The sequence below is a fragment of the Oncorhynchus clarkii genome, chromosome 24 (genome assembly GCF_045791955.1).
Source record: "Oncorhynchus clarkii lewisi isolate Uvic-CL-2024 chromosome 24, UVic_Ocla_1.0, whole genome shotgun sequence".
NCBI classification, from domain to species: Eukaryota; Metazoa; Chordata; class Actinopteri; order Salmoniformes; family Salmonidae; genus Oncorhynchus; species Oncorhynchus clarkii.
The window spans coordinates 27,968,258-27,978,440 of NC_092170.1; the positions used below are offsets into that span (position 1 = coordinate 27,968,258).

The following is a 10,183-nucleotide window of genomic DNA, read 5'->3' on the forward strand; positions in this document are numbered from 1 at the left end:
AGCCAGAGTTTAACAAGTCCAGTGCTATTTTTCACAATTTGTTTTTATATCAGGGATGAATAAAGACATTTTTAACAAATGGGAGTTTGGAATCTTCTTTTACCTCACCCCTCTTTTTCTCTCATCCCCCTCTCCTCCCAGAAGCTGTAGAACAGCAACTGTTTTTTTTATCTTTCTGTTTTTCTACCACTCTCATTCTTTCCCTCTGGAGTGTGTTTGTTGTTTAAAAAAAATCTGTTTTTCTGAGTGAAATGCCATCTGTACTGAAATGGGCAGATAAATGCTTAATTATAGCTAAATGGGTTAATTTGTTAAGGTGTGAAAAGTATACCTCTCTCCCTGTGGAGCCTAGCGTCTTTGTTCCAGACAGCTGTGCTGTAGAGTAGGGTGTGTTTTAAACTGCCCCGTCCCTGCTGTTCCAGATGAGATAACAGTCCCGTCTCTGACGCCTTTTGTTCTGGATTATGTCACTGTGTAATCTGTAATCCCTGTAATCTGACCAACACTCAACACTGCAATCTGAGATGAGACCTAACACTGCCCAATCCTGTTAGAGATTTCAATTATTCATGTCTGTCTGTCTGTGTGTGAGAGAAACAGAGTATGTGTATGATGGAGAGAAAATGGTACAAAACAAAACGTTTTTTTTTTACCTATCTTCTGTAGTTTATTGGCATACTACAAGCCATTTGTATTGTGGTGGTGCCGGTGCTAGTTCTTGACGGTGGTGGTGCTAGTCCTTGGAACAGTTTTACACATGCTCAACACAACCACTTTCAGTTTCATCTCCTGTCCCAGGCGATGTGGACTTCATATTGATTAATAATAAATGAAGGTGTCACAGTAAAAGTCTGTCTCCCCAGATTGGCAGAGAGTGAGGAGGATACAAGGGGGGACTATTTTAACTGTGACTCATAGTCAGACAGGCAGATTGATGTAATTGCTGCAAAAAAAAGTGCAGAGGGCTCTATGAAGAAAGTTTCCCTGAGCAAACTAAACTCTGTCTGACTTACGACTGATACTGTGTGAGCGAGAGGCTAGGAGAATAGTGAGAGGAGATGACAAGCATGACATTTATTTTTGCTTCTCTTAAAACTTGTCAGACCAATTATCATCCAAGATACTACTGGCTCTATGGTTCTGGACAAGTATTCATTATCAGGAAATATGCAAGAAATAGCTAGTCACTTATTCATGAACAGAGCTCTATCTCAGGTCTACCCAGTGTGTTCAGTATGGGGGGTCTATCTGTAACCTGGCCTGAACGTTTCTTTGACCAGGATGTGTGTGTATGTTATAAACCAAACCCCATGTTACTTACTTTAATATGGTGCAATGTTAATGATACCTTTTGTTTTTTTTATGCCTTTTCTTTGATTCATTTATTAAATCAACAATCAACATTAACCCATAAACAAAAATAAAAAATCAACTGAAATCAAATCATTTTTTTAACGATAGTGTTTGACTACATCACATCTCTTCTATGTATAAAACTGGAGGGTGAAAATAGAAACCGATCTGAAGTCAGAGGTGTGCCTCAGAGCGATATGCAGGGGGTGTAGGAGGCTCCATAACCCTCATAGTGGGGATCCTCATGACACTGACCACCAGCATGCCCTCAGGGGTCAGTGTGCCACTGACCGACAGGGGGTCCATGTCCTCCGGTAGCAGGGTCTTATGGGTAAAAGTATCACTGACACTCCCATCCTCCAACACCTGAGGGAGAGAAGGTATGGTGAGAGAATGAGGGAGGAAGAAGGAAGAGAAATAGAAGAGGGCCAGCAGAGGAGTAAAGGAGAGATGGAGAAGAGAGGTAATATAATGAGGGAAGGTCAAGGAAGGGGGGAAGGTGAGAAGAGGGGGAAGAGAGGATAAATCAAGGGAAGAAGGGGTGGTGAGAAGAGGGAGATGAAGGTGAGAAACAGTGAGGTCAGTACATACAGCTCTATCTTTTGATCACTGTTGTCGTACCAGGAAATGCAAATTGTAGTGTATTCAAGGTTTAAAAAGGCTTCTAAAGTGTGTAACTTCCACTTAAAAATGTCAGACTTGATTTGCTCTAACAAAAAAATGTATCAACCCCTAGGAAAATGTCCATTAATTATAATCCACATAATTTTAAAGTCCTGTTGCTGAAGTCTTTTTTTCCTGATGTGAGAATCAGGGTCATATTAAGATGGTGGGGAGCTGAGATCAGGCAGAGAATCACAACAAACGGTTGACCAAAGAGCAGTATTTGTCTAAGCAGGGCCTTGGGGCTGCATGGTGAATGGATGAGAGGACTGGATGTTGGCTTTATTAAGTGGTTCTCTGGCCTGTTAAAGAGGAGCTGTGACATGGTTGCCTTACAGAATCAGCAGCAGTTTCCTCTCTCTCCACTTTGCCATTTACTACTGATTACAAACTTCTTACACATGACTGAGGCTGGGAGAGCAGGAGGCCTAGTGAGATTATACAGAACAATTAATGGTCAGCTATAGCCGTAAAATACAGATGTTGTATCTCAATTTGATCATCCCGTTGTTGCAGGAATGTTCCTGGACAACATGTAACACAAACTCGTAGTCCATTCAAGGTTTAAGAAGGCTTCTAAAGTTTGCAATTTCATCTTTAAAATGTCAGCCTTGATTTGCCCTAACAAAAATGTGTCAACCCTTACAAATAATGTAAGTTAATTATAATATTCAAAACAAATCACATTTCCTGCCGGATAATTTTTCTGCTGTAGCAAACTGGCTCAAATTAAGGTATGGCATCTGTATATAGCTCTCCAATAGCCTCACCCTTCACACTTCTCCCTCATCATCCCCCAGTACACAATAACCAAGCACATCATTAAACAGGACACACAATGCACACACACACACATCATTGCACTTATAATTTGTACCTACAGTGTGCACACAGACACATCCTCTTTCACCAATGGGTACCCACACATACACACTATAACCTTCAGACACTCACCTTTTCAGCGTGGATGACTATGTTGTGGTTGTAGGCCATCAACACTATGTCATGAGGTTCAAACTGACTGACGTCAGCTGACATGTAGTAACTTTCCCCCAACGATCTGACCATGCCCATACTGGCAGGACGACCTGTCACAGTGCCACTTGTTAGGCCTGGAGGGAAGTGCAGACAAAACAGTTAGTGGAGGAGACTTGAATATGTTGAATTATTCAATTCTTATTTTCTTGTTCTCATTACCATCACCAACTTGGTGAAGAATAAACATAGCAAGAGAAAATATAGAAAGGAATTAACGGAAAATATAACTGATTTGAAGTTTATTATCCAGTTCTTGGGGGAGGATATATTTCAGTTTTATGTGGAGACAACTGGAGAATGCAGGCCATTTGAGCTCATGAGTGAGCAATGAACATAAAGCTAATTTAATTCCCAGAAAGAACCTGAGTGGTATACTACGAAGCAAGCTAGATCTAATCAGGCTTTTATAAAGCTAGACAGCTTCAGTTAGCTTTGCATTCTAGGTCAGAAGGACCGGCTCCAGTCATAAGGGACAGAAGCGGTCGCTTAGGGCCCCCAGCCACTAGGGGGCCTCGAATAAAAAATAAAAATAAATAAATTGGGGTCTCAATTTACTGTTGAGAGTTAGAATAGTAGAATACGCAAGCTGTAAGTTAAACTGCTGATGCACAACCAAATGTTTTTCTCTTGTTTAGTCAGACACTGACAGTCACTCAATTAACCATGTCAGGTAACAATTTTTCGATTGGTAAATTAGTCTAGCCAGTTATCTAAACTTGTAGTAATTATGGCCGAATACCGACCGGGCGCTCGGGACATGTAGCCAGGGGCCTGGCCTCCAGTGGGCCCCCATTGATTTTGATGATCACCCTCACTCAGATATTATTAACGTGGCATAAATCATGGCAAAATGGGTAGAATTGCAGGAAATTAGCTTTAAACTGCAAAAATGTTCTCTCTACCCCTCTGAAAAATGTGTAGAACTACAGAAAACTTGTTTAAAACACACAAAAAACAACTACAAAATATGTAATCAGTCCTCTTCCTCAAATGAAGACACAGACACTTCATTCAGGATAAATGGAGTTAGCCCTGAGTTATGCTGCGTTCAAAACAACTGGGAACTTGGAAATCTCTGACTTCAGTGCGTTCAAGACAACTGAGAACTCCTACTGGGGAAAAAAATATTTTTAACTGTCTCAGCCAACTCGGAATTCCAAGTCAGAAATTCTGGCATCTTTCTAGAGCTCCGCCCTGGAGCAGGTTAGTTCTGAAGGATTCATTGCCATAGAAATGTACCTGAACAAAAGGTGAGCCACTTTCATATGACTGGGTTAACTCAGAGTTGACTTTGGGTTATTAGACATCCAGTAGCTACACATAGTCCATAAACAGTCTTTAAAGCCATCGTTATAATTTTGTATGTGTTTGGCTCTGAGGAAGCTCCTTAGTTTTAATTTCCCTCTTTGGCATTTTAGCACCTAATAGATTTTCACTGCCTCGACACTGTCCAACACTCAGGCAGGCCTCTTATAGCCTATCAAAACATTTTAGCTAAGACACTGGAGACTGGTTGGAGCCCAATGGCAGACATCTCCCACTGTTCTGATTCATTATCTTCTTTGAGATGCTGCTTTTCTACCAGAATACATGTAACTTCCACAGTCAAGCTTCTTGGTCATTCCACAAATACAGTGCCTTTTGATATTTCAAGTACAAATTGTGCACCAATACTGTGTTTTAAAAGTATGTTATATTAAATGAAATGCCCTGTAATATAAACCAAATGGAAAATTTTATAAATCAGATATTTTATATTAACAAATATTTGCTAAAGTGCCAAAAATCTGCATTTTGACAAATCCCACGTCATTTTTACGTAATGACATGTTATAGAAACACTTTGTTTTGAGATTTCACTTGGTTTTTAGAAACTTACCCCACAAACAATAGACTTCCTCAGACTCGTTCTGCAATAGGGGGCCTGTGTGTGAGCATGCCCATGTTGAAGTCAGAAGTTTACATACACTTAGGTTGAAGTCATGAACACTCATTTTTCAACACTTCACAAATTTCTTGTCAACAAACTATACTTTTGGCAAGTCGGTTAGGACATCTACTTTGTGCATGACACAAGTAAATTTTCCAACAATTGTTTACAGACAGATTATTTCACTTATAATTCACAATTCCAGAAAATTATGTCATGGCTTTAGACATAATTTGAGTCAATTGGTGGTCTACCTGTGGATCTCTTTCAAGGCCTACCTTCAAACTCAGTTCCTCTTTGCTTGACATCATGGGGATATCAAAAGAAATCAGCCAAGACCTCATAAAAAAAATGTAGACGACCACAAGTCTGGTTCATCCTTGGGAGCAATTTCCAAGCGCCTGAAGGTGCCACGTTCATCTGTACAAACAATAGTATGCAAGTATAAACACCGTGGGACCACACAGCCGCCATACCGCTCAGGAAGGAGACGCGTTCTGTCTCCTAGAGATGATCGTACTTTGGTGCGAAAAGTGCAAATCAATCCCAGAACAACAGCAAAGGACCTTGTGAAGATGCTGGAGGAAACCGGTACAAAAGTATCTATATACACAGTAAAACGAGTCCTATATCAACATAACCTGAAAGGCTGCTCAGTTGGAAGAAGCCACTGCTCCAAAACTGCCAGACTACGGTTTGCAACTACACATGGAGAAATGTCCTCTGGTCTGATGAAACAAAAATAGAACTGTTTGGCCATAATGACCATCGTTGTGTTTGGAGGAAAAGGGGGAGGCTTGCAAGCCAAAGATCACCATCCTAACCATAAAGCATGGGGGTGGCAGCATCATGTTGTGGGGGTGCTTTGCTGCAGGAGGGACTGGTGCACTTCACAAAATAGATGACATCATGAGGAAGGACATGTGGATATATTGAAGCAACATCTCAAGACATCAGTCAGGAAGTTAAAGCTTGGTCGCAAATGGGTCTTCCAAATGGACAATGACCCCAAGCATACTTCCAAAGTTGTGGCAAAATGGCTTAAGGACAACAAAGTCAAGGTATTGGAGTGGTCATCACAAAGCCCTGACCTCAATCCTATAGAAAATGTATGGGCGGAACTGAAAAAGCGTGTGTGAGCAAGGAGGCCAACAAACCTGACTCAGTTACACCAGCTCTGTCAGGAGAAATAGGCCAAAATTCACCTAACTTATTGTGGGAAGCTTGTGGAAGTCTACCCGAAACATTTGACCCAAGTTAAAAAATTCAAGGCAATGCTACCAAATACTAATTGAGTGTATGTAAACTTCTGACCCACTGGGAATGTGATGAAAGAAATAAAAGCTGAAATAAATCATTCTCTCTACTATTATTCTGATATTTCACATTCTTAAAATAAAGTGGTGTTCGATCTTAACTGACCTATGACAGCGAATTTTACAAGGATTAAATGTCAGGAGTTTTGAAAACTGAGTTTAAATGTATTTGGCTAAGGTGTATGTAAACTTCTGACTTCAACTGTTCATCACCATAATGAGAGCTCTGCCATTCCTAAAAGGCACATTTAAGTGTTTTTGGAGCCTTTGTCTATGTTTTATCCTTGGCCCCCATACTGCAGAACAAGCATGAGGAAGTCTATCGCTGTTGTGTTAAGTTTCTTAAAAGCAAGTGAAATTGCATGACAAGTGTCTAGACACTCCTATAACATGCCATTTACATCGGAAATTGAGAATTGGTAAAACAAAACAAAAAGTGATCTTGACCTTTTAACGGCGAACCCTGTTACTTGAACTGAACTTTTGTTTTAATATGTTAAAAATATATTTTTAAGAAATATTGGACATGTAAGAGTCAACTCTCTTTCGCCATTTGTGGTAGAAAACTGAGCATGTTCAAAATAACTAGTCAACACATATTTGGATGGGCTAAAAATGATTTAACAAGTTAAAACATTTTGTTAAACTATTCAATTGCTCCTCCCTGTTGTCCCTCAAGGGCACGTCAACAGATTTTTTTACCTCGTCAGCTTGGAGATTTGAACCAGCAACCTATTGGTTATTGGCCCAGCGCTCTTATCTGCTCATAACCACTAGGCTACCTTTCATCCAAGGTGCAGGAGCCTGGCCCTGGATAGCTTCTGCTCAATTTAACTGCTGTTTACTGTTTTTAATTTTGCCTTTATTTAACTAGGCAAGTCAGTTAAGAACAAATTCTTATTTACAATGATGGCCTAGGAACAAGGGGTTAACTGCCTTGTTCAGGGGCAGAATAACAGATTTTTACCTTGTCAGCTCGGGGATTCAATCGAACAACCTTTTGGTTACTGGCCCAACACTCTAACCACTAGCCTACCTGCCGCCCCCTACCTACCATTGATGTTATTCACCCAAACCCCCAACTCCCCCTCACCCCAACAACCCCCCACTCACCTGGGTGCCCGTAAGAGTCTTTGCAGTGTCGGCTGAAGGGGGCCAGACACAAGGGGGCCACATCCCCCTCCTCTCCAAACAGGCTTTGGGGTCCCACCCCTGCTGCCTCCAGGAAAGGCTCAAACAGGGGGTCCCCCGCCCCACCGCCAGACTCCTCTGACCGGTAGGTGCTGGAACTGCTGTAGCAGGCTGACGAGCGGAACGAGGAAGAGGAGGAACGGCTGGATGAAGAGCTGGTCAGAGCCATGGTGAGAATTGGTGTCTAAAACACACACACACACACACACACACACACACACACACACACACACACTGAAACTACAACTAACTCAGTGAGATTATTTTACTACTAAATTGTTGTCAACACACCAAGACAAAGCTGGTGGCTCTGTTGTTCTTTAGAATCAGCCCAGATACTCTTCAGAAGTCAGTAACTCCTTTTTCCACTGCACACACACTGACACTGAGCTCTCTGCTGTCTCTCTGGGTGTAATTGAACAAAGTCCCAAAGCATTCTGGGAAAGTGGCATGCTATGGCCCCAACGTGTAGTCAGTCCTCTTTTCTCCTTACAAGGTGGTGTGTCCAGCGATGGTAGCCAGGAATAACGGTAAATGAGATAAGATGTGTGTTCCTCACGCATGCAAGTTTACACACACACACACACACACACACACACACACACACACACACACACACACACACACACACACACACACACACACACACACACACACACACACACACACACACACACACACACACACACACACACACACACACACACACACACACACACACACACACACACACACACAACTCTAAAGTAACATAGAGATTACTGAGCCAAGGGGTGCACTCAGAGATGTTTTAGGTATGTGGTCAGAGATAACAGAATGAGAACAACAGGTTGAGAAGGTTGTGGGAACGTTATGCTAACGTTGCTTTTTAAACCATCATTTGACTGTCGCTCTGTACGTCCTGCTGCAGGATTCCTTTAGGATTTTTGTATGCATTTTATGACAGAACATTATGTCTGTACTTTATGGAGGCACGTTACTTCATACAAGTACTTTAAGCCAGCACTTTATGCCAGTACTTTACACCAGCATGTTATGCCAGTACTTTATGCCAGAAGTTTATGCCAGTACTTTATGCAAGCATGTTATGCCAGTACTTTATGTTTGTACTTCATGCCAGCACATTATGCAAGTACTTTATGCCAGTACGTTATGCCAGTACTTTATGTTTGTACTTCATGCCAGGACTTTACGCCAGTACTTTATGCAAGCATGTTATGCCAGTACTTTGTGCAAGTACTTTATGCCAGCACTTTACGCCAGTACGGCATGCCAGTACGTTATGCCAGTACATTATGCCAGCATGTTATGCCAGTACTTTATGCCAGCATGTTATGACAGTACTTAATGCCAGTACGTTATGCCAGTACTTTATGTCAGCAAGTTATGATTGTACTTAATGCCAGTACGTTATGCCAGTACATTATGCAAGTACGTTATGCCAGTACTTCATGCCAGCATGTTATGACAGTACTTTATGCCAGCATGTTATGACAGTACTTAATGCCAGCATGTTATGACAGTACTTAATGTCAGCATGTTATGGCAGTACTTAATGTCAGCATGTTATGACAGTACTTAATGCCAGCATGTTATGACAGTACTTAATGTCAGCATGTTATGACAGTACTTAATGCCAGCATGTTATGACAGTACTTAATGTCAGCATGTTATGACAGTACTTAATGCCAGCATGTTATGACAGTACTTAATGTCAGCATGTTATGACAGTACTTAATGTCAGCATGTTATGACAGTACTTAATGTCAGCATGTTATGACAGTACTTTTTGCCAGCATGTTATGCCAGTACTTTATGCCAGCATGTTATGCCAGTACTTTATGCCAGCATGTTATGACAGTACTTAATGTCAGCATGTTATGACAGTACTTAATGTCAGCATGTTATGACAGTACTTAATGTCAGCATGTTATGACAGTACTTTTTGCCAGCATGTTATGCCAGTACTTTATGCCAGCATGTTATGCCAGTACTTTATGCCAGCATGTTATGCCAGTACTTTATGCCAGCATGTTATGCCAGTACTTTATGCCAGCATGTTATGACAGTACTTAATGCCAGTATGTTATGCCAGTACTTTATTTAAGTATTTTATGCCAGCACGTTATGCCAGTACTTAATGCCAGTACTTTATTTAAGTATTTTATGCCAGCACGTTATGACAGTACTTAATGCCAGTACTTTATTTAAGTATTTTATGCCAGCACGTTATGCCAGTACTTAATGCCAGTACTTTATTTAAGTATTTTATGCCAGCACATTATGCCAGTACTTAATGCCAGTACTTTATTTAAGTATTTTATGCCAGCACGTTATGCCAGTACTTAATGCCAGTACTTTATTTAAGTATTTTATGCCAGCACGTTATGCCAGTACTTAATGCCAGTACTTTATTTAAGTATTTTATGCCAGCATGTTATGACAGTACTTAATGCCAGTACTTTTTTAAAGTATTTTATGCCAGCACGTTATGCCAGTACTTAATGCCAGTACTTTATTTAAGTATTTTATGTCAGCATGTTATGCCAGTACTTAATGCCGGCAGGGTAGCCTAGTGGTTAGAGCGTTGGACTAGTAACCGGAAGGTTGCGAGTTCAAACCCCCGAGCTGACAAGGTACAAATCTGTCGTTCTGCCCCTGAACAGGCAGTTAACCCACTGTTCCCAGGCCG

General features: G+C 41.1%; 1 protein-coding gene across 1 annotated transcript; it reads right to left on the reverse strand.

Annotated features, from left to right (window-relative positions):
* Positions 1-215: 215 nt before the first annotated feature.
* LOC139383111 (heat shock protein beta-7-like) lies at positions 216-7,887 on the reverse strand. The gene is made up of 4 exons (XM_071127428.1): positions 7,783-7,887; positions 7,414-7,675; positions 2,971-3,128; positions 216-1,719 (listed from the first exon to the last, which is right to left on the reverse strand). The coding sequence occupies exons 2-4, from the start codon at positions 7,658-7,660 to the stop codon at positions 1,528-1,530; spliced, it is 597 nt and encodes a 198-aa protein (XP_070983529.1). The 5' UTR covers positions 7,661-7,675; positions 7,783-7,887; the 3' UTR covers positions 216-1,527.
* Between the last annotated feature and the right edge of the window lie 2,296 nt (positions 7,888-10,183).

Coding starts and splice junctions, on each gene's coding strand:
- LOC139383111 (XM_071127428.1), bottom strand. CDS start 7,660: ATGGCTCTGACCAGCTCTTCATCCAGCCGTTCCTCCTCTTCCTCGTTC. Junction 3,129..7,413: donor AGACTCTTACGGGCACCCAG/GTGAGTGGGGGG, acceptor ACTTCCCTCCAG/GCCTAACAAGTGGCACTGTG. Junction 1,720..2,970: donor TAGTCATCCACGCTGAAAAG/GTGAGTGTCTGA, acceptor TCTCTCCCTCAG/GTGTTGGAGGATGGGAGTGT.